This window comes from Monodon monoceros, unplaced genomic scaffold (genome assembly GCF_005190385.1).
Source record: "Monodon monoceros isolate NGI ecotype Baffin Bay Population unplaced genomic scaffold, NGI_Narwhal_1 Super_Scaffold_3, whole genome shotgun sequence".
NCBI classification, from domain to species: Eukaryota; Metazoa; Chordata; class Mammalia; order Artiodactyla; family Monodontidae; genus Monodon; species Monodon monoceros.
The window spans coordinates 35821227-35846722 of record NW_021703780.1 but is presented as its reverse complement, the minus strand read 5'-3'; the positions used below and the strand labels follow the sequence as shown (position 1 = coordinate 35846722).

At 36.5% G+C, this 25496-nt stretch overlaps 1 protein-coding gene and 1 pseudogene across 1 annotated transcript in view; both read left to right on the top strand.

Moving 5' to 3' along the window:
* Positions 1-25496, top strand: part of DNAH8 (dynein axonemal heavy chain 8) — a 323816-nt gene that overhangs the window by 15119 nt on the left and 283201 nt on the right. Inside the window, exons 5-12 of the mRNA XM_029243162.1 lie at positions 1912-2063; positions 2810-2999; positions 3501-3664; positions 10073-10249; positions 12466-12579; positions 16221-16328; positions 18674-18775; positions 24387-24533. Coding sequence (XP_029098995.1) covers positions 1912-2063; positions 2810-2999; positions 3501-3664; positions 10073-10249; positions 12466-12579; positions 16221-16328; positions 18674-18775; positions 24387-24533 — 1154 coding nt within the window. The remainder of the gene's footprint in view (positions 1-1911; positions 2064-2809; positions 3000-3500; positions 3665-10072; positions 10250-12465; positions 12580-16220; positions 16329-18673; positions 18776-24386; positions 24534-25496) is intronic.
* LOC114907040 lies at positions 19918-22773 on the top strand (annotated as a pseudogene).

The following is a 25496-nucleotide window of genomic DNA, read 5'->3' as shown; positions in this document are numbered from 1 at the left end:
CTGCATTGGGTCTTCGTTGCTGTGTGCGGGCTTTTCTCTAGTTGCCGTGAGTGGGAGCTACTTTTCGTTGTGGTGCACGGGCTTCTCATTGCGGTGGCCTCTCTTGCTTTAGAGCACCGGCTCTAGAGCGCAGGCTTAGTTGCTCCACAGCATGTGGGATCTTCCCGGACCAGGGATTGAACCAGTGTCCCCTGCATTGGCAGGTGGATTTTTAACCACTGCGCCACAAGGCAAGTCCCCTATTCTGCCATTCTTAACACATTGCTTTGTGTTCATATTTGTTCCACATGGTTGCAAGATGAAGTCTAGACATTATGTACAGGTTTTCATCATGTAGGAAAGGGGCCTACTAGTCACACCTCTCTCCTTTATCAGGAAAGCCCAAGATTCTTAATGTCATATGACTACCCTAGGGGCTAGGGAGGCTGAGAAAGCAGTTGTCTCCCTGAGAATGTACAGATTGCTAAATGGGACAAATTCAGGTTCACTTATCAAGGAAAAAAGGGAGAATATTAAGGGTAAAGGTAATTCTGCCAACCTCCATGAATGAGCATTTGAGCTCTACATTGCTGCATACCATGTCTCAGGGTTCTTTGGCTGCAAGCAAGGTGCAGACTCTGGCTTAGGTAAGCAAAATATTAAAACATTTGGGTGGTTCACAAAATTTAGAACTAGCTGAACAATCAGGCCTTGGGAAAAATAGGAATAGAGCATTTCCATGGATTTCAGGGCAGTTTCTTTGGATTCATCAGTAGATTGACCTTGCTCAGATACCCTTTTATCTTTGTGTCTCTGCATTCAAGATTTACAGTCTTGCAGAGAGTCTAATTAGTATAGTTTTCATATGTGTACCCCTGCAGGGCTCTGAGACTGGTGTCCTCCAGAATCCCAGGATGGGAGAAATTCCCCAAACCCAAAGGAAGGGGGGCTGGGCAGACAAAAGATGTTTATGGTTTTGTGATAGGGATGTAAAATTTTCTTAGATCATATTTCAAATTGGTTATGGTTGTGAACAGGAAGACTGTTGATTGTTTGCTTATTAATATTGCAACCAGGGACTTCCCTGGTGGTACCTGGTGGTAAACAGCCCACCTTCCAGTGCAGGGAATGCGGGTTTGATCCCTGGTCGGGGAACTAAGGTCCCACAACTAAGCCCACATGCCACAACTACTGAGCTCACACGCCTCCACGTGACAGCCCGCGTGCTGCAAACTACAGAGCCCACGTGCTCTGGAGTCCGCATGCCACAACTAGAGAGAGGAAACCTGCAGTCCACAACTAGAGAGAAGCCCACACGCCACAAAGAAAAGATCCCACATGCCTCAACGAAAATCCTGTGTGCCGCAACTAAGACCCTATGCAGCCAAAAAAAATTAAAAAAAAAAAAAGAAAGAAAAAAATATTGCAACTAGCTATCTAACAGAATTCTCATATTTTAAATAGTTTTTAAACATCGAAGAAAGATTTCTAATGATACATTTTCATTGAAACTAGTTCAAGGAAGGATTTAATATAAGTCGGGTGCTATGAGAGTATGTAGTGGGGGACAGGATCTTCTTGGGGGAGTCAGTGAAAGTTTACCTGAGAGGTGGCATTTTGGTTGAGATCCGAAAGATTAGCAAGGATTAAAGAGGCAAACGGTTGAGAATGGGATAAGAGAAGGGTTTGCGTGAAAGTCCTGCCTGAGGCCAGGCCAAAAGGAGCAAAGTGCAGAACTCAGTGAAAGGCACCCAAGGAGGCTGCAATTTAAGATTTGCAATTACATCCTTTTGTAGACAAAAAATTTTATTCCATAATTACATTGAAAACTTCTTAAAGTAAAGCAAGGAACAAGGGTGTAAGATCCACAGTAATTTATCACATTTGATCAGTCATGTAATCGTATGCTAAGTTCTTGACTTTTGTTTTCAGAATGTGGTCGAACTATTGCTGGAGCAACCAAAGGGGCAAAAATGATGAGATTGTATATAGACAACGCAGCCCCAGAGAAACTAAAAGGAGTGTGTGTAGTTTTTGTTCGCTGTCGCAATGATGTCCCTATAAATACTAAAAATATTCATGAAGTATGTTTACATTTTTTCAAATATATGGTTAAGCATTTTTGCCAGCTTTATTGAGATATAATTGACATATAACGTTATGTAAGTTTAAGGTATACAAAGAATTGATTTAACACATTGTGAAATGATTACCACCATAGCATTAGCTAACACCTCCATTGCCTCACATAATTACCTTTTTTTCTTCTTTTTTGGTAATGACATTTAAGATCTACTCCCTTAGCAACTTTTAAGTATACAATACAGTATCGTTAACTACAGTCACCATGCTGTACATTAGATCCCCAGAACTTATTCATCTTATAACTGGAAGTTAGTACCCTTTGACCAATGTTTTTTCCATACAAATTTCTGGGCAGAGGGCTAGTTTCATTGCTTTTTACCTCAACTGACAGAGTTTTTCTCGTCCCCTTTTCATGGACAGGGCAACTGTCCACCTAGAACCTTCTTTATGTAGGAGGCTCAGTTTCATTTCCCTCACATTATATGGACTCCAGGCCATATCTCCTTCCCTATGCAGAAATTAAAGCACCAGGGAAAGTGTTTACTTGATGAGCAAGTATGTGAATGGTTAAGTGTGGGCAGAACATAAGTTTGTTGATTTTAGAACCTTAATATTCACCACTTAAGTTTTCCTAATAGTTTATAAGATATATTGTCTATACTTATTGTAATGTAAAATAGGTTATGATTTTCAGTTCTTTAATGGGATCAGCATGTAAAATAACATGTGAACACTACCCTTTTAGGAAGTGCTATTTACTTTTCTGGACGTATCAGAAGGACTCCTAGTTGGGATTAGGAATATGCTGGCAAATATATTTCTACCAGCTATTCTTGCAACAAATAATTGGGGTGCTTTAAACCAGTCCCAGCAAGGAGAATCTGAAAAACACATTTTCACTGAAACCATCAGCAGATACCTTTCATCTTTAGATGGTAAGTATAGTATTTAATGTTTAATCAGTTACTACAAATGAGCAAATTAACTATAAGATATTAAAAATAAGCATTAGAGAAAACATTTCCATCTTAATAGAAGATGTTAATCAAAGCAATTATGAGACCTAGAGATAAGATATCAAATCATTAGAACTTCTCTTTCCACGGATCTCTGAAGGCATAAGATACATTTTCTTTTATATCTCCCATTGTAGAAGGAGGATTCTCTTCCTATATTATTTGAGAAAATTTTTACCATATTTAAAAATATATACATTACGATGAACTCTTTTTAAAATATAAATTATATTATTTCATATTGTTAAAATATGCAATTTTATTAATAAATCATAGTCACAGTCTAATGATCAACTAGAATTATATTTCTATAAAGTGTTAGATCTCTAACATTTTAGTAATTACAGCTTGAAACCACACATTGGCATTTAATGGATTGACATTAAACACCTCTTGTCAATATTATTTTTTCCCTTTTAGGTGCTAGAATAAGTATTGAGGGAACAGTTAAGTTAAAGAAGATAGACAATGTTGATTTTTCCAAACTGCATACCTTTGAAGAAGTGACACTTGCAGCTAGCAATTCAGAAACTGTTCGTCAGCTAGAGGACGTGCTGATGATATGGTACAGACAGATTGAACAGGTGAGCCGACCTGAGTGATTTCACCAGATATGAGTCATAGTTCTTATCTGTGTCCTAGTCACTGCATTTTGTCCCTAAAAGTAAAGGGAAGAGGAGCCTTCCAGATTCTACTATGAAATTCAACCTATTTTTGATTCTAGTGCAAAATCATTGTTCTCTTTGGACCACTTAATATCAACTTTAAGATATTTCCCACTTTAAGGAGGAAACCATAACATTATGGCTTGAGAATGGAATAATGAAGAAACAGAAATAGCCAGCATTTATCTCCAATATCTTATGTATTGTTTATGCTCTTCATTAGAGAGAGAGGAAAAGTACACAGTGAAGAGACTATAGCCACAATGCTAGACACTTAATAAATACCTCTTGCTTGATCAATGGAATTGTCTGTGTTGACAGAGAGGTTCAAACTAGGCTCATTCCTATCAGTACTGCAGTGGCAAGTCTGCAGCTCTCTGGCCAAATACATTTTCTCTGGCAGTAAGAAAAGCAGTGATAGGAATGCGGTATATGTCAACATTCTGAGAGGTGCCAACTTACACTACAAACGTTGACCACAACCAGTTATTAGGTAATTGCTCTAAACAGAAAGAGGACTCTAGAAGCCAACTCACAGATCTCTAGTTCGTGGGCACAGGACAGTGAAACTGGAGAAGAAAATCTTCAGTTGAATGAGGACTAGGGGAGAAAAATCTTGAGCAAGCAAGAGTTAGAGAAAAACATTTCTGATTTTACCTCTCTTAGAACTGTTAGAAGGAGGGAGGTGTAGTTGGAGTGGAAAAATTGGAGGACTTTGGAAACTCCATCAAGGCCTGGAGTGCTGGCCACAAAATTTGCTCCCAGGTGTCCCTAGGTACTCGAAGTAATTGTCCACCAAGGACTCCTGCAGCTGCCTACTATGCCAGTTGGCATAGGAAGAGGGAGTTGTAAGCCATTGTGGAATTCAAGCTGTGTCCTACACAGTGGCTGAGGAGATCTCCTCCAATTATCATGATCAATCAAAATAGATCTTCTTTTATAAAAATGAGCAAGCAAAAGAAATAGCTTAACCTAAGGAGATTAGGCAACTTGAAATAAGAAAAGTTGGGGGGAATTCCCTGGTGGTCCAGTGATTAGGACTCTGCGCTTTCACATTGGTTGGGGAACTAAGAACTAAGATCCCACAATCCTGTAAGCCGCACAGCCAAAAAAAAAAAAGGAAAATCATGTTGGGCAATTGTAGCAAATGGTCTCCAGTTAAGCAGAATCAGTGCAAGAAATGGGAGACTTCTTTAAAAAATATTACATCTAAAATAAACCTTGACCTCTTGTCATACACAAAAATTAATTCAAGATGGATCATAGACATAAATATGAAAGCTAAAACTAAAAAAAGAGTTACATGCAACAACATGGATGAATCTCAAAAACATGTTGAGTGAACGAATCCAGCCTTAAAAAAGTAATGTGAAAAATAGAACAAAAAATATACTTGAATCAGAACATAATGGAGAACTATATTAATATCTTATTAAGATACAAACCCCAGAAGCCATGAAAGGAAAAACCTGACATATATATGACTATATAAACAAATTAATGTAAGATCCATATGGCAGAAATCACTGTAAGCAACATTAGAAGAAAATTGACCTTCTGGGAGAAAATATTATCAGCATATGTAACAGAGTTAGTATCCATAATTTGTAAAGAACGGCTATAAATCATTAAGAAATGGGCATTTCAGAGAAAACTTGGCCAAGGATATGAACAATGTCATTCAAAGAAAGTACGTGGACATATTTGACCTGAAAAAGAAGGGGACCTAGGAGTGACGTGATGTCTTCAAATATTTGATGGTATTTCATGTGGACTTAAACTTGTACTGTAATGGCCCTAACAGGCAGAATTAAGAGTGGAGTGTGATGGTTATAAGGAGGGAGATTTTATTAGGATCACTTTCTCACAGAATTCCGCCCCCACCGGAAAATGGAATGTTTTGTATCCCTGAAAGTATCCGATTTGAGGTTGGATTATCATCTATGAATAATGTTGTAGCAGGAATTAAACATCAAAAGTGTTGCTTGATTTAGTTAATTTTAAGGTCCATTTTCATTCTTTAATTCAGTGATTCAAATTATATAGACTTTCAGCCACTAAGAAAAGTTTAAATTATGTCTATATCCTTTATTTAAGGAGGTGGAGAAACTTATAATAAGATTAGGAAAGAGTTCCATAAACCATGGTTAAAATTACAAGCATTTCATGGATTAAAGAGAGAAGCTTCATAGGTTTGAAAAATCAACTGTGTATTTTGACTCATTTGTATTCTTAATTCCATCACGATTGTAGTTATGAAAAGTTATAAGCATAAAAAATGTACAGAAAATAAGAAACACCCCTGTAAGTACCACTGAGATTAAACAGATACTAACCATTTGCTATTTTTGCTTCAGATCTCTTATTTTCACTAAATCCTCCAACCCTTTCCTCTCCCTCCCTGTATATTACCACCATTCTGATGTTATTGTCTCCTCCATTCCCCTGAAAGTTTTATACTTTTATTGCATTTGCATATTTATAAGCTTTATATTATATATAAATAAATTATATATGTGAAAATACAGAATATATATTTGTGTTTAAAATCTTTACATAAATGGTATCCTTTTACAGTCTTTTTTTTCTTATTTAACATTCTCTTTCATCCATGTTGGTATAAGTAAATTTAATTCATTCACTTAACTATTGTCTGGTATTCCTCTATGAGAGAATCCGTTTATTCTGTAGATTTCCAGACATTTAGGAGACATTCAAATTATGTCTAGTATCCTCTGTTTAAGGAGGTAGAGAACTCACCTGCTCCTTCAGAAAGCAGTTGTTTCTACTTTTTTTCCTGTTACAAACAATAATAATACATCTTCAATGAATATGTTTATTCTGGTCTCGTTTGCACATGTTCAAGAGTTTCCCAGGGAATGGCTGAGAGAAGTAGTATAGATTTTTTATTGGGTACTACAAGGTCCTCCAAATAGTGGTTATATTAACTTATATTTTTTTACAGAAGTAAATGGGAGTTCCCATGTCTTCATATCTTTCGTTACACTTGGGACTGTTGGATTTTTAATGGATGCCAGTATGTTGGATGTGAAATGGTATCTTGGTTTATTTTGCATTACCCTGAACACTGTTGAGGCTGTGGACGTTTAATGGCTATTTAGATTTCCTCCTTGTTGAATTGCCTGTTCATATCCTTTACCTAGTTTTCTTTCAGATTGCTTGATGATATCTTAACTGAATTGTTGGAGTTTGAATATTTTCCGCCTGTTAATCTTTTGTTGGTCCCCATTGTGTCCTGCATTTTCATTTAGTATTGGTGTCTTTAGTCATGTGGAAGTTTTACATTTTAATGTAAATGTCTTTAAAAATGGTAATCCAGCCTCAATTTAGTTACCTCCGGTGACTAGAAGCTTTGTGCTTTTTGTATTTTGGAAACACTTTCCTACTCCAGTGTTGTGAAGATATTCTCCTAAATTATTTATTTATTTTAAATACTGAAATATACAGAAATGAACAACAAATGAATAAAAATAAAATAAATTATTGTAAAATTAACAGCTGTGTAACTTTTGCACAAGACATAGAGCATTACCAGCACCTTGCAATCTCCATGCATTTTTCCTCCCAATTTTAACTCCCTTTTCTTCTCCCTAGTGGTAACCATTTTCTTGGCAATTATGATGTTCAGTTCCATGCTTTCCTTTATAGTTTTACCCCCATCTCCTATATTTTCTTTAAATGTTTTACCATTTAGGTTTTTAATCTTTCTGGAATTATTTTTGTGTGTGTATAATGTGAGGTAGGAATCTAATTTTGTCTTTTTCCATATGGTTAGCCAATTGTCTCAGAAGTGTATTTAGTAGTCCATTCTTTACCAGCAAATTTGTAATATCTATCAAGTTTCTAGACCCCTTTATCTATCCCACCTGTTTACTTATTTGTTTTTTGTACTCATACCATACTGCTTTAATTTATGTTGCTTTTTACTAAATCAATGTTTGGTATGGCAAGTCCCTTTCATTATTTTTCTTCAAAATTGCATTGATTATTTCTGGTTGATTGTTCTTCCAAATTAATTTTAAGACTAGTTTGCTGGGGCTTCCCGGGTGGTGCAGTGGTTGAGAGTCTGCCTGCAGGTGCAGGGGACACGGGTTCGTGCCCCGGTCCGGGAAGATCCCACATGCCGTGGAGCGGCTGGGCCCATGAGCCATGGCCGCTGAGCCTGCGCGTCCGGAGCCTGTGCTCTGCAACAGGAGGGGCCACAACAGTGAGAGGCCTGCGTACCGCAAAAAAAAAAAGACTAGTTCACTAAGTATCATGAAAAGAAAACCTTGTTGAGATTTTGACTGGAAATTTCATTGAATGAAATAAATTTCATTTCATTAATTTAGAGAAAATTTCCATCTTTATATTGTTGAATTTTTCCATCCATGAATGTGGTGTATTTCTCCACTGATTTAGGCCTTCTTTTGTGTGCTGAAAGTAAGTTTTCTAATTTTCTCCAAAAAGGTCTTGTACATTTTTTGTTAATCTCTAGATATCTTACATTGTTATTATTTGTTATAGCAAATACTATCATTTTAGAAATTACATTTTCAGATTGCTAGATGGCTTGTAAAGAAATGCTACTGATATTTATATATACAGCCCCAAACCTTACTGAATTATTCACTTTTATTAATTGTAAAAGTTTGTCTTTAGATATTCTTGAATTTTTAAAATGTGGCCAACCATCCCCTCCATGATAATGCCATTGTTTTTTTATTTCCAATTCTTATACCTTTTGTTTACTTTCCTTACCTTGTGCTATGATCTCCATGACCTGGTTGAATAGAAGTAGGTGGTGATAGTGGCAAAATTGTCTTGTCTTTGGTTTTCAAGTGGTATTTTCTAAAATTTCATCTTTAAGTATGATGTTTTAAATCACAGCAAGATCCTTTTTGACCCATCTCCTAGAGAAATGGAAATAAAAACAAAAATAAACAAATGGGACCTAATGAAACTTAGAAGCTTTTGCACAGCAAAGGAAACCATAAACAAGATGAAAAGACAATCCTCAGAATGGGAGAAAATATTTGCAAATGAAGCAACTGACCAAGGATTAATCTCCAAAATTTACAAGCAGCTCATGCAGCTCAATATCAAAAAAACAAACAACTCAATCCAAAAATGGGCAGAAGACCTAAATAGACATTTCTCCCAAGAAGATATACAGATTGCCAACAAACACATGAAAGGATGCTCAACATCACTAATCATTAGAGAAATGCAAATCAAAACTACAATGAGGTATCACCTCACACTAGTCAGAATGGCCATCATCAAAAAAATCTAGAAACAATAAATGCTGGAGAGGGTGTGGAGAAAAGGGAACCCTCTTGCCCTGTTGGTGGGAATGTAAATTGATACAGCCACTCTGGAGAAAAGTATGGAGGTTCCTTACAAAACTAAAAATAGAACTGTCATATGACCCAGCCATCCCACTACTGGGCATATACCCTGAGAAAACCATAATTCAAAAAGAGTCATGTACCACAATGTTCATTGTAGCTCTGTTTACAATAGCCAGGACATGGTAGCAACCTAAGTGTCCATCGACAGATGAATGGATAAAGAAGATGTGTCACTTATATACAATGGAATATTACTCAGCCATAAAAAGAAACAAAATTGAGTTATTTGTAGTGAGGTGGATGGACCTAGAGTCTGTCATACAGTGTGAAGTAAGTCAGAAAGAGAAAAACAAATACCGTATGCTAACACATATATGTGGAATCTAAAAAAAAAAAGGTTCTAAAGAACCTAGGGGCAGGACAGGAATAAAGATGCAGACATAGAGAATGGACTTGAGGACACGGGGAGGGGGAAGGGTAAGCTGGGACAAAGTGAGAGAGTGGCATGGACTTATATATACACTACCAAATGTAAAATAGCTAGTGGGAAGCAGCCACATAGCACAGGGAGATCAGCTCGGTGCTTTGTGACCACCTAGAGGGGTGGGATAGGGAGGGTGGGAGGGAGACACAAGCAGGAGGAGATATGGGAACATATGTATATGTATAGCTGATTCACTTTGTTATACAGCAGAAACCAGCACACCATTGTAAAGCAATTATACTCCCATAAAGATGTTTAAAAATTATAATATACATATAAAACAAGTATGATGTTTGCTGCAGACTTTTGGCAGGTACTAATTATCATGGTAAAGAAATTCTCTTCTAGTCTTAGTTTGCTAAGAGTTCTTAATATTGTTCAGTGTTGGATGTTATTTGTACTTTTAACTTTCTTTGAAAAGGTGCAAATAATGAGGTTCTAAAAGAAGAAAGTAACGTTTCTATACTCTGTGAACTTTTCTGATTGCAGGTACTTATTGAAAGTGTGCAGATGAGAAAAGAAGCTGATGACTCAGGTCCTCTCACTGAACTGGAACACTGGAAACGCATGTCAGCCAAATTCAGTTATATCATTGAACAGATTAAAGGGCCAAGTTGTAAGGCTGTTATAAATGTGCTTAATGTTGCACACTCCAAACTCTTAAAGGTAAAAGGCCTTGTATTTTAAAGTTTACTTCAGAGCAACCAACTGGAAAATTACCGTTCTTGAACCGCTTCTTCGCATCATATACTTTGCACCATGTATTTAGAAGTGTTAAAACTTTGAGTAAGTCTTTCTCTTGTACCATCGTTACTTCCAGAAGAGGAAAAGGAAGTATAGAAATGAAAATTTATTTCTCAATATTTCACACACCAATTTTGACAGTACTACTATGGGGTGATTGCTATTTATTTTTAAATTGTTTTTGAAATTGTAAATCAATAGAGGCTTATTGAATTAGAGGACTATATAGAAAGTCAAAAGCAAAAATGTCCTCTATCTTACATCTCATCCCCACTATTCCATCTCCTTTCCTAGAGGTCATATTTATTAACAGTTTAGCTTGATTCTCTCCAGGTCCTTTTCTGTTTCTTCCTTTAAAAATATATATATATATATATATATATATATATTTGTTTTGTGTTTCTAAATTTTTAAAATTACATGGCATCATCATACTCTATTTTTCTTTAACTCCCTGGTCCCCCCAACAGCATATCTTGGAGAGTTATACCTATCAGATCAGGCTATTTCGTTTTCCATAATGTTAATGCATCAGGTTTTATTTAATCATTTTCTTGTTTTTAGACAAATTGTTTCCTTTCTTTTTTTCAACAGTCTTGAGATATAATTCACATATTACTCATTTCTGCCATTTAAGGAGCAAAATTCAGTGGTTTTTAGTACATTCACAGAGTTGTGCAACCATCACCACAATCAATTTTAGAACATTTTATCACCTCAAAAAGAAACCCTGTACTCTTTAGCTATTACCTCCCATCTCCCTCTGTCTCCTTCCCCTCATTCTAGCCCTAAGTAACCACCAATCCACTTTTTATCTCTATAGACTTGCTTGTTTTGGACATTTCATATAAATGGAATCATATAATATGTGGTCTTTTGTTACTGGTTTGTTTCACTTGGCATAATGTTTTCAAGGTTTATCCATGTTGTAGTATGTATCAGTAATTATTCCTTTTCACAGCTGAATAATGTTCCATTTTATAGATAACACCACATTTTGTTTATCAGTTTATGGATATTTGCATTATCTCTATTTTTTGGCTATTATGAATAATGCTGCTGTGAACATTCTTGTACACGTTCTTTTTTTTTTTGCGGTATGCGGGCCTCTCACTGCCGTGGCCTCTCCCGCCGCGGACCACAGGCTCCGGACGCGCAGGCCCAGCGGCCATGGCTCACGGACCCAGCCGCTTCACGGCATGTGGGCTCTTCCCGGACCGGGGCACGAACCCGTGTCCCCTGCATCGGCAGGTGGACTCTCAACTACTGCGCCACCAGGGAAGCCCCTTGTACACGTTCTTGTGTGGACATATGTTGTCATTTTTCTTGTATATACCTGGGAGTGGAATTTCTGGCTCAAATGGTAACTCTGTGTTTAACTTTTTGAGGAAAATTGTTCCTTTTCTATGCGTTCACAAACATTACTACAGTTAAAGCCTCTACATGCCTACAAGCAAGTATTTCCCTAGGGTGTATACTCCACAACTTTGTTAATACTTATTATCAGTTAAAAATTTTTGTTTGCCTGTCCAACATGTGGAAAATAGCTTGTTGTATTTTGCCTTTTCCTTATTAATAATGAAGTTGAGCATCTTTTAAAGTTTGTTTGCTATTTGCATTTATTCTCCTGAGAATTGTTTATATCTTTCCCTCATTCAGAAAGTTTCAGATATTGTTTTGTTCTGATTCTAGTAGTCCTTTATTACTATGGCTATTAATCAATTGTTATGTATGGTGGATGAGGCAAACCGCCATGGTCCCTGAACATCTCTGCACATTATTTCTGGATATGAAAAATACACTTTGCTGATGGAATATTTTCTTTCCTGAAGACCCAGAATAATGTAATGTCACTTTTCTAACCTAGAAAAGTCACTCCAGGTAGAAGCAGGTCTGGTTTAAGCCAATAGACAGAATGTTAATTACAAACAGAATGAGCCTTCAGTTTTAGTAAGTCACTTAAGGTTTTTATAATAACTTTAAGTCTTAAATAATATAAAAAAAATATCAATCACATTTAAGTATCTACTCTTTTAGTATATGTATGATTAGGGAAGACAGCTTGAATTTCATGATTAAACCGTAGCACAGTGATATATTTGGATGTTTCATAGGACTCTTATACTTTCTTTTCTTAGAATTGGCGTGATTTGGATGCAAGAATCACAGATACAGCAAATGAATCAAAAGATAATGTCAGATATTTGTACACTCTAGAAAAAGTATGTCAGCCTCTCTATAACTGTGATCTAGTAAGTATTCTTTTTAAAGTGTAGTTTAAAAAATTAGTGCATACACTTTGTTATAAAGCAGAAACTAACACACCATTGTAAAGCAGTTATACTCCAATAAAGATGTTAAAAAAAATAAAATAAAAATTAGCGCATAAAATGAATTTAATGTGTGTGTATTGGGTAAAACATATTGAAAAAAAGTTATTTAAAAGATATCTTTTCCTATTATATATCTGTAATGAATTATAAACTATATTTATTATTTTAACCTACATTTAAATATATAGCATTATCATAACTATGACCTGATTTGTGAATTGAGCAAGACAAATATATTAGTTATTCATTGCTTCATAACAAATTACCCCAGAACCGAGTGGCTTAAAACAATAAGCATTTATTATATCACAGTTTTTGTAGGTCAGGAATTCAGGGATGGCGTAGCTGAGTACCTCTGCTTCAGGGTCTCTCATGAGGCTGCAGTCAAGCTGCTGTCTTGGGATGTGGTCTCTTCTGAAGGGGAGGCTGACTGGGGAGGGTCCACTTCTATTGCACACCACATGGGCCTTTGCACAGGACAACTCGCTTCCCCTAGAGTGAGTGACCCAGGAGTGAGCAAAAGAAAGTGCCCAACTAGCATTACGCTGATACCAAAGCCAGATAAGAACACCTCAAGAAAATAAAATTACAGGTCAATATTCCTGATGAATATAGATGCGGAAATTCTCAACAAACAGTGGCAAACCAAATTCCACGGCACATTAAAAGGATCACACACTAAGATCAAGGGGGATTTATTCCTGGGATGCAAAGATGGTTCAACATATGCAAATGGATAAATTTGATACACCACATTAATAGAATGAAAGATAAAAATCATATGATTATTTCAATAGATGCAGAAAAAGCATTTGACAAAATACAACACCCTTTCATGATAAAAGCTCTCAATAAATTGAGTATAGAAGGAATGTACCTCAACATAATAAAAGAATACATATCCTTTAAAAATTGTATAAATAAAATAAACATGCCAAAAAGAGAAAGTATATGAATATTATAACATCTCTGTACTTTTAACAATATATTTAAAGCTTTTCACTATAAAAAGTAAACTTGGAAGAAAGATATAATGCTTTTTGCTGTTACCAAGACCTGTAAATTTTAAGGTATACTAATTTCAACTTCTTGATTCAAAAGACTTATTTAAATTCATATAATTTTCAAATCTTTTAGTTTTGGTTTTAGTTCTTTTCATCCTAGTAATTTAAAAAACTTTGTTCAATCCTCTAGCGATGCATGTACTTTATTATTATTGTTATCATTGAGCTTTTTACATTCTCTGATGTAGGAATGTTTCTAACATTATCTTTTGAAATTAGAGAAGTACCATTAGTATTAAGTCTTATAATTTCTTCTCCCTCATATACCAACTATTTCTGTAGATTCAAAAGTTCTTTTTTTCTCATTTTCTTTATTCTCCTTAAAATAAACCAGAAGCTGCTGTTTAGTTTGTAACTGTCAGTTGAGCGGGAAAAGTGTAGAGGACTCATGCTTCCATTTCTTGTTGATAAAATTTTATGAATTTTGTGTTTCATTTTATCATCTTGATATTGTGCTGTTGGCATATCGACTAATATATTTTATGCATAAAATGTGCGAACACTATGTATAGATAAGAACTGTGCACTCAAGGAGCTACTATTATAAATAATGATGTTTAAAATTCAGATGAAGGGTATTTCCCCGGTGGGCCCATTTGATACTGTCCCCAGGCCTTTTTCATTCTTTGTAGAGTTGCCTTATTGAGGCTGGAAGGGACTCCTTCTAGGCATATTTTTATTAGAATCTTTTTGGTCTACAGATAACACGTATAATATGAATTCTGACATACAGGGTTAACTACAAAGTGACGATACTAATTTCCATAAGCCACCTAAAATTGATTTCATTATGTCATGGTTACACCTCATAACTAGGACATATAGTACACTCAAAAGTAGTTGCTCTTCCTGGCTTATTTATTCCACCACTATTAAAAAATCTTTTTATGTATTTTAAATTGTCCTAGCAATTAAAAGTCTAGCTCCTTGAGGGTGGGAAGGCCATTGACCTTCTGTTGTTCTTCCATAGTGATTTATGATTTACATCACGGTTAAAAGCAGGATCTCAAAATCTCGGGCACATAGCTGTGGTTATGCTACAGCTCTAGGACCTTGGACAAGGTACTTAACTTCTCTACATCTCTATTTTCTCATTTGCAAAATGGGAATAATCATAACACTTTATTTTATAGATTCTAAGACTTTTCTTTCACATTTTAGCATCTCTGTATTCAGAGCACAACTTACAGTCAGTCAGGTTTTATGAATCATTGTGAACGTGACTTGATACCATCTGAGATTATTAGTTCTTTCCTTGTGGGGGAAGGAAAGAACTAATGTTTGTTTTGTTTTTGGTACCGTGGGTGTGAATTCAGACTACAGTGAGCGAGCACCAGCTTGTGGAACAAATTCTCAGGATAGTTTACTTTCCATCCCTCCCCCAAGGAGCAGGATTGGGACAGGTAGGCTTTATTCCTGTCTTTTTCTCCATGGCTTGTTAATTTCATGCATAGTTTGGTGGCTTAGTTTTTTGTAGGAGTTAGACTCCCCATCTTGAGCATTTTTCTCCCCTTCTTCAGTAGACTGTAAAGCAGTGGTACAGTCTTACAATCAGTGATGTTTTAGATCTGATGAAATCAAACCTGCCTTAAATGGTCATTGTTGGGACTTCCCTGGTGGTGCAGTGGATCAGACTCCATGCTCCCCATGCAGGGGGCTGGGGTTCGATGCCTGGTCAGGGAACTAGATCCCACATGCATGCTGCAACTAAGACCCAGTGCAACCAAATAGATAAATAAATATTTTTAAAAATGGTCATTGTCAACATAAATCAAGATAATATGTGAAGCTCTTCCCCTAGTGCCTGGCGCATAGTAATCATTCAATATACATTAGCAATAGTTTGATATCTCGGATGCACTTGCTCTGCTTTGCTCTATGCTGTTCTACTTGATGGCTCTAGGCTGTTCTACTTATTTCACTTCTTTGTGTGTGTCGTTTCCACCCTGCCTTGACCTCCTCCAGGATAGTTTCTTTATATTTGGAATTCTCCCAGTATTCTCAGAACTTCGTGGTACTTAGTAGGTTTGCTGAAAGGTGAATTGAGTTGAATAATGAGGAAATGAGTTCTAGTCTGAACTCTGTTTCTAATTAGCTTTCTGGCCATACATTAGTCACTTTACCCTTTAAGATATCAGTTTCTTCATCCTTAAAAAGAGCAAGTTGAGCTATTAATACTTAAAATCACTTTCACCTCCAATATTTTATCTTTAAATAAAATTTTATGTTTACATGTACAGAAAAGTTGCCGTGATAGTACAGAATTCTTTTCATCTAATTTCTCCTGTTAACATCTTGCATGACCTTGGTACATTTGTCAAAACTCATGTCCTTTCTCTGTTTCAGTATCCAGTCAAGGATACCACATTGCTTTTAGTAAAATTTGACTTTTAAGATTAAAATGTTACACTGTTTTATGTATGTTTAGAGCTTTGAATATTATAGGATAGGGGTTATTAAAAATATAAATGTATGCTTAATATGTTTCAATTTTAGGTTTCCATGGCACATGGGATACAAAATTTGATAAATGCCATCAAAATGATTCACAGTGTGTCAAGGTATTATAATACTTCGGAGAGAATGACCTCATTGTTTATCAAGGTAAGTTTCCAAGGGAAGAAATCACATTGTAACCCTGTGAAAAGGTTAACAGTGCTTTCCCTCTGAGCCAGGGAAGGGAATTGGGAACTTCGGGTGCCTCTCAGAGTTCTGTATTTTCATACTTTGTGGAAAAGAAAAGAAAGGCATGCCTGGAGTCAGTTGTATTTAATTGAAGGGGATCTTTCTGCTTGTCAGAGGTAAACCCCCAGGTTTTTTGTTTAAAAGTAACTGATGATTTTCTAATTTATTTGTTCCAAATAGTTTTGCATAAGAGCTAAGAACTGTGCCTAGACTGTTACAAGAAACAAAGAAGGACTCTACATAATGATCAAGGGAAGAATAATGCTTCTTTAGCTACTCCCACCCACATTGTGGTTTATGTAAAGTCTTCCCATTTAGTGCCATATGATTAATTATTTTAAATAATTGGAAAAATCATCCAAGAAACACAGGAGTAGAATTTACTTATAAATGATTCAAGCAGAACATAACAGTCACATTTCAACTTTCTTTTAGATCAAAGAATAGATTTAATCATTGTCTATGTCCCAAGCAAGGCAAGAACCTTAGGATTCTTCCCTGTCACTTGTCTTCCTCCTTGCTACATGTTCCACATTGAGATTTCTAGTTCCATATTATTGTTACTGTGTTTTCAGTGTATGAATCAACAAGTGATCAGACTAAAATCTAAGTATTGCTAGCATTTTTGATCACCTCTGTTTTGTGATTTCCACATCTTCCTCTGCCTTGGATTTATTATTTCTTTTGCTGAAAAAAATTCTTCAGTAGTTCTGTGGTGAACCCCCTGAATTCCTGCATGTCTGAAAATCACTTCATTTTGTCTTACCACTCAAATGTTAGTTTGAGATTCTTAAGTTCAATATAATTTTTTCCTGGAACTGTAAAGATACTGTTGTATACTATCTACAATTGTTGATAAGAAATTTGTTGCTAATCTGATTTTTTTTTCTTTGTGGGAAACCTATTTTATTCTCCCAGGAAGCTTGTAGGATTGTTTTTCATTCTTGAACTTCTAAAATTTCAAAGTGATGTGGTTCTTTTTACCTTTATCTTGTTCTATACTTGCTGGGTTGTTTCATTCCTCTCTCTTCATTCCTGGGAAGTTTTCCTGTTTACCTCTGATTATTTCTTATCCACCTATTCAATTTATTCTCTCCCCTTGAATCTAAAATCCGTGTTCCTTAACTTTTTTTTTTTTGGGTCCATCTTTGTCCTTTGACCTTTCAGCTCACTCACTGACTGTTCATTTATGTCCCAATTGCTGGTCGGTGCATCAAAAAAAATTCAATTTCCGAGTTCTTTTCTTTCATGATGTAAAAATCCTCTCATATCTTTCTTATAAACTTAGTTAGTAAAAAATATTTTAAAAGATTTTACATATATCTTTTCTGTATTTTCTCTCTTTGTTGAATTTAATGCTTCTGTTACCATGTTTGTTTTCTTCAGTTGCTTGGTGATTCTTGGTTGTCTGCCCATCTTTGTGTTTGAGACTGCTGATTTGCCTCCCTGTTCTGTTTATTTTGTCTGTCTCTTGTGAGTAAGGAGTATAACTTACTGTTTGGAGGGGAGTGAGAATAGCTTTTTCTCTGATATGTCCTCCTGGGAGTGCAGTAGCTACCTGGGCCACACTTCTCGAAGACTGTGGTCCACACTCATACCTTTGTCCTTTCAGCATATGTCGCTGTTGCCTGCTGTACAAGTTGCTCTAAATTCGGTGTTCAGGGTTACAACTGAGGGTTACCTCACATTGTCTCCCATCTTGAAAAATTTCCATAACTGTTCTACCTTCAAGTAACCTTCTCCAGAACCGGGTTCTGGCTTTCTCTAGTCTTTTTTTTTCTCTGTAGATTTGGTACTGTGTGATTTCCATATTTTAGGAATTCTCCAAAATTTCTGTGTGTCAGCCTGCCATCTTGGTTTAACTTCCAGACCATTTAAGTGGCTGTCTTGCTTTTTTTTTTTCCTTCTTTATTTTGGGGGATGTGAGAGGTGGTTAACTTAATATTTAGTTTGCATGTTGAAGGATGGAGAAGAATCACAGTTGGACTGGATCAAGACCTAATTAGAGGAGAACTAGACAAAGAGAAAATATAGTTGACTTTGAAATTGATGGCCTCAGTGACGTAGACTTAAATACAGTAGGTAAATGTGACTTTGGGTTTTCTTTGTTTTACCTGGAATGTATATTTCTTTGTTTTTTATATTCTGTAATTAATTCATTCCATAAGGTTTCTATTTATCATATTTTTATGCTTGTGATTTAAAAAACTTAAATTTTATTTCTTTCTCTACCTATAGTTATTCTGGACTTATATTTATTTTAGGTAACAAATCAAATGGTGACAGCATGTAAAGCATATATTTCTGATGGGGGAACTAACCATGTATGGGATCAGGAAATACCAGTTGTACTAAAGAAAATTCAGGTTTGTATAAGTATTTTTATTTTCATAAAGTAAAGCTTTTACCATCTGGCCCACTTTCGCTTACTTTTTTCATTGACAAAGCATGTTAACTTTGAAAAAACATGGTGCAGAGTAGCATGAGCATATAAAAAGAACTTCATTAAAATTATCTACTTCCCTTTATGCTTAGTGCTCCTGTTAGGGCATAATTTAATCCTCATCTTGTCCATGGCTGCCTGTATCAGACACCTCGCATGTGCCATTTCATATGCTCTGGCCCCCATCTTTTACTCCAGCCCCTGTTAATTTCATTTTCTTGCCTTTTTGCATTGGTTAGGATTGCCATGCATCCTTAAATAGACCTGGTAATAGTTGGCATCTGATTCTGATCTTCTTTTGGAAGAAAATGCTTCTAACATTTCCCCATTTAGTTTGATGCTTTAATACATCATTGATTAGATTCAAGGAAGTTTTATTCCTAGTTTTAGTACTAGGAGATATTATTAAAAGTTATGAATGGGTTTTGAAAAAAATTTTTCAGCACATATTTTTTGAGGAGCTTATAAGATTTTTCTCCTCAATCTATTAATGTTATAGGTGACATTTTTAGGTTTTCTAAAATGAAACTATTCTGATATCCCTAGGATAAACTCAACTTAATCATGGTGTAATTATCTTTTTAAAAACATTCTTAAATTCATTTTGCTACAGTTTTCTTTAGGGCTTTTTGCAACTATATTCATGAGAGAGATAGCCTGTAATTTTTCCTTTCTCATAGTGTCCTTGTTAGTGTTTCTGGCACTAAGGTCTCAGAATAAGTACGACTGGAGGAGGGGAAGGAAGTACTTCCCTCTTTTCTAGCCTCTAGAAGAGTTTGTAGAAAATCAAAGCGATCTGTTATTTTGAAAGTCTGAAAGAAATGGCCATACCAGCAAGTCTCCATCTGGAAGTGGTTATTGGCTTTCTTCATGTGCTGGTTCCTGGGCCTTGTAGAGCCTAGGTGGGAGGCTGGGACTGTTGCGGTAGAGCAAGAAAGGATGCTCAGTGCCCTCCACCTAGGATGTGAACTGCTGTGCTTGCAGGGTTGGCCCTGAGCACTCTCATCACCACTCTCTGTCCTCTGGAACTAGAGGGTAAGAAAGAGTTGTCAGAGGAAACAGAAGATGTACTTAAATGAAACAGAAGATGAGGAATTGCAGTTAGGATAGTTTCTCTTCCTGAAAACACTTGATCTCAACGACTGGAAGAACCAGAATCATTATGCAGTTCTTGGATTTGTTCATGTAAAATACAAAGTTATGCAGAGAGAGACCAAAGCAGCACATAAAGCAGTGGTTCTAAGCAATACCAAAAGCAGCTGGTGAATCAGTTATAGAAGGAGATAATGACAACTTCACTTGCATAACTAAAACTTATGAAATGTCTGAGTCAGTGAAAAGAGGAGAAATTAACAGTGTAGATCTTACTTTTGATAACTCAGTTCCTTAGAAAAGTGAAGCAAAGGACAATTTCTTCTAAGTGTTTTCCCAAGTGTTTGAAATGCATTACAGGTGGTAAAAAAGAAAAAGTTCCTAAACTTGGTGATATGAATTCATCATTTGACGATGCAGAGGCATTTTATTCCTGCTGGCGTAATTTTTATTATTGGAGAGAATTTTTCTTATTTAAATGAAGGAAAAAAAAGCAGAATGTCCTGATGAAAGGAGAGAGATTGAAAAGCAGAACAGAGCAACAAGGGCACAAAGAAAAAATGAACTGAATGTTAGTTGATAATGCATATAACTGTGATGCAAGGATTTTAAAAATTCAAAGAAAAAGAAAAAGCCAAGAAAGAAGCAGAGGAAAAAGCAAAAGCTGAAGGAAAATTGAAGAAGGAAGAAGCTAAAGAAAAGCAGAGATGAGGTGAATCAGGAGCTGCTTGGATAGGTAAGGAGAAAGAGGAAGTTAGACAAAAGGCATTACTGGCAAAGAAGAAAAAGGATAACCAGGAAAAAAAGCCATTAAGAGGGAAAGGCAATATCAAATCATTATGTTGTACGCCTGAAACTAATATAATGTTATATGTCAATTATATAAGAAAAGAGAAAGGTAGCAAAAACTTCAAAGTTCATGGAAGACCTGGAATTACTTTCCTGATGATGAGATAAAGCCAGTTAAAATGATGGAAGAAGTGGAAAAACTTTGCGATAGGCTCGAACTTGCAAGCTTACTGTACTTAAATGAAACATTCGCATCACCTACAAAAGAAACAGGAATTGCTGCTCTGCCAAAACAGAAGAAATTAATGAGCAAATTAGAAAAGAGAAAGAGGAAATTGAGGCTTGTATGTGCCAAGTATCTAAGAATGCAGAGACATCAACTGTTGAAGGTGGAAATGGCAGTAAAAATTTGTCAGAAGAGAATTGATCTGCAATTGCTAATTAAAACTGTGAGCCTCTTTCTTGCTGGGACAAATTCAAGATGGGAAGTTATTGCCAAGTACATGAACACACATTCTACTTCTGGAAGTCAAAAGAACTGCCAAAGATTTTATTGGCAAAGAACCGTCTCCCAAAACTTGGCCCTCATCAGAAAGATGACATACTGTGTGGAGTAGAGCCTCAAACTGTCAATATAACACCTCAGAACAATTTGAAAATCCATGTGCAGATTTCACCTCTTGACAACAGAAGCACAGAAACTTTTGGAATGAGCTTTGAAAATGTATCCAGTAAATATACCTGAAAGATGTAGCATGTATCAGAATTTCATTTCGTTATGGCTGAGTAATATCCCATTGTATGGATATACCACATTTTGTTTATTCATTCATCTTTTGATAGACATTTGGATTGTTACCACCTTCTGACTATTGCGAATAATGCTGCTATGAACATTGCTGTTTAATGATCTCTTTGAGTCTCTGCTTTCAATTATTTTGGGTATATACCTAGAAGTGAAATTGCTGGATCATATGGCAGTTCTGTTTTTAACTTTTTGTGGAACCACCAAACTGTTTTCCCTAGCAGCTCTTCCATTTCACATTCTCACCAACAATGCACAAGAGTTCCAGTTTCTCCACACCGTGCCAATACTTGTTATTTTCTCTTTTTTTTGGTAATAGGTATCCTAATGCATACTAAATGGTATCTTATTGTGTTTTGATTTGCATGTCCCTAATGGCTAGTGATGGTTGAGCATCTTTTCATGTGCTTATTGGCCATTTGTATATCTTCTTTGGAGACATGTCTATTCAAATCCTTTACTCATTTTTGAAGTGGGTTCTGTTTTTGTTGAGCTGGAGGAATTCTTTATATATTCTAGATATTAATCCCTTATATATATGTTTTATAAATACATATTGCTTCATTTAAAAAAACTAGCTATTTGACTATTCTTTCTATTTCTTCTTGAGACAGTTTTTGTAAGTTTATATTTTTGAGGAATTTCTTCAATTTTTCTAAAATTTGTAATTTATTGGCATAATGTTGATAATATTTTCTTACTAATCTTTGCCTTGTTATGTAATATGTCCCCTTATTCATTAACAATATTACTTATCTTCTCTGTTTTCTTAATCATTCTTGCTCACTCAATCCTCAGATTCAGAACAACCCAACCTCCTCCCAGGAGTTTATCACTTCTGTTTTCGTTGTTATTGTTATTTGCTGGATTCCATGTTTCCCTCTATAGTTTCTCCAGGGTTAATTTTGGGAGTGGGAGTGAGAAATCATTCCTCCCAAATTGTCCAATTGGCAGAAACCAGGACTCTTGACATAGAACTTAGCAATTTATTCTCATAATTGTTTTAATATGCTTCAAGTCACTAGCCATTTACTTACTGAATTAGAAATGAAAGCTTGGTTTTCTGCATTCTAGTTTAACTTGCTTTCTACTACATCTGAAATTTTTTCAGGATACTTTTATTGTATAGTTTTGGGGAATAATTTTCAGATGAGTTGGAGGAAGCAATGAGAAGAATTGTTATTCAGGATGTTATCTGTCCAACAGGAAGGAATTGGTTGGTGAAGAAGAAGTAATAGAAAGTAATTCCTATTAGATGGCATATTCCAGGAGGGTAGGGATCTTATCTGTACTCCTAGCATCTCAAGGAGTTCCTAACATATGGTAGGCACCAAGAAACTTTCTTTTTTTTAAATATTTATTTATTTATTTGGCTGCGCTGGCATCTTTATTGGCACATGCGAGATCTTCATTGTGTCATGCTGGATTCTTTTAGTTGCAGCATGCAGGATCTAGTTCCTTGACTAGGGATCAAACCCGGGTCCCCTGCATTGGGAGCCTGGAGTCTTAACCACTGGACCACCAGGGAAGTCCCTAAACTTTTGTTTAATAAGTGAAAAATAATCAGTGACCTCGAAGAGAGTAATGATTCTGTTTTAGAGATTGAGAGGTGGGGAGGTGTATCATAGCTAGAAGTAGGTATGAGACTAGTTATATAAGCTTGAATGTTTATAGGAATCACCGGGGCAACTGGTTGAAAGTATGGATTCCTGAGCCTCACTCACAGAAATTCTGATTTAGTGGCTGAGGTAGGCAGAATAAAGATGTCCACATCCTAATCCCCGGAATTTGTGAATATATTATATTAAATATCAAGGGGGAATTAAGGTTACAGGAGGAATTAAGGATGGAGAGATTATCCTGGATTATCTAAGTGGGACCAATGTAAGCACAAAGGTCCTTATAGAGTGAAGAGGGAGCTGGAAGAGTCAGAACCAGGGAGCTGGCATTATGTTAAAGATTTGACTGGCCATTGGTGGCTTTGAAAAAGTTTAAAATTATTTTTTTTTAAGATGGTTTGGTTAGCTGGACATGACAGTGAGTTCCTACTGGAGCCTAGTGACAATGTCCTCTTTATTTTATTTTATTTTTTTTGCGGTACGCGGGCCTCTCACTGTTGTGGCCTCTCCCGCCGCGGAGCACAGGCTCCAGACGTGCAGGCCCAGCGGCCATGGCTCACGGGCCCAGCCGCTCCGCGGCATGTGGGATCCTCCCGGACCGGGGCACGAACCCACGTCCCCTGCATCGGCAGGTGGACTCTCAACCACTGCGCCACCAGGGAAGTCCACAATGTCCTCTTTTTTTAGCCTGGTTGAACTGACCTGGTATAGCTGTAGTCAAATATTAGGATTTCAGCAATGCACCCATCAAAGACTTTATGATCTCCTCATGGAGAAATGACAGTTGGATGATAAATCAGTATTGCACAGTCTTTATGTTTTTTATACCTGTATGTGAATAATGCTGATTAAAAGATGCCAACTGACTAGATAGATAATTGAAAATAGACAGAATTGATACATAATTTTTGGCCTCCTGGGAGCTCTGATTAGCCATGAAAACTTGACAACAAATAGTGTATGTGGTAACTTTGATAAGGATAAGAGTTAAGGGGAAATATTGAGGATAAAGAAGATGAGACTATATTGTAAAATAGAAAAAAAAAACTGTATTGATTTTCATAGGCCTTTCAATGTGTGGGCAGAGAACTTGAATTTTTAATGTTAACAGCGGCAGCCCCTATTGAGGGGTTGATGTGATCAGTTTTGTGTGAGGATAGAATTTTTGAATTTTTCACTCATAAACAAGTGTCTCACTATGTACTATACCCCTTTTAAATCTCTCATAGGACTGCATTTTTCTATTCAAGGAATATCAGACATCTTTTCACAAAACAAGGAAACAGATTTTAGAATCCTCAGGGGAAAAATCTTTTGAGGTTTCAGAAATGTATATATTTGGAAAATTTGAAGCTTTCTGCAAAAGACTGGAGAAGGTAAGCGTCGTGCAGCCACAGTTGCCACTACCAACCGTACCTTTCCAGTTATTTCATACTTTATGTAGCATCACTGAGAATTATTTTTCCAGATCTCTTGTCTTACTATTGATCTGACTCATCCACTATTACTCATGGATTACTGCATTTTATTTTACTTTATTTATTTTATTCTTTTATTTTTTTGTGTTACGCGGGCCTCTCACTGTTGTGGCCCCTCCTGTTGCGGAGCACAGGCTCCAGGACCCGCGTCCCCTGCATCGGCAGGCAGACTCTCAACCACTGTGCCACCAGGGAAGCCCTACTGCATTTTATTATAACTTATTTTTTCATTCCTAATTACTATCTTCTGCCTGTCTCACAAAAGCTATTGCAGACTTTCACTTCTCTTGAGACCTCAATTCTATCTTTACCTATAGAGCTTGAACTTAAAGCCTCTGCTCTTAACCATTGTATCAGGCTGAGAAAAGGTGTGAGGTGACATATCTGCAATATCTGGCAGAACCCAGTAGTTATGTCATATCTGGATGTGTGAACACCTTCTCTTACTAGGCCATATATATGGTCTAAACATAGAGATTGTATGGGCAATGTCTTTGCTGGGCGGATATGGGTTAGAAACTTCAGCACCCTTTTTTTTTTTTTTTGCGGTACGCAGGCTTCTCACTGTTGCGGCCTCTCCCGTTGCGGAGCACAGGCTCCGGACGCGCAGGCTCAGCGACCAAGGCTCACGGGTCCAGCCGCTCCGCGGCATGTGGGATTTTCCCGGACTGGGGCACGAACCCGTGTCCCCTGGATTGGCAGGCGGACTCTCAACCACTGCGCCACCAGGGAAGCCCTTCACTTTTGATTTATTCATTGATTAGGACTAGCTGGAGAGGAGTGATGTTTTTCCAGGGGATACAGGGCAGCCCATATCAGAGGCTTCTTCGAATCAACCTTTGCAAAGCCTACAAAGATATC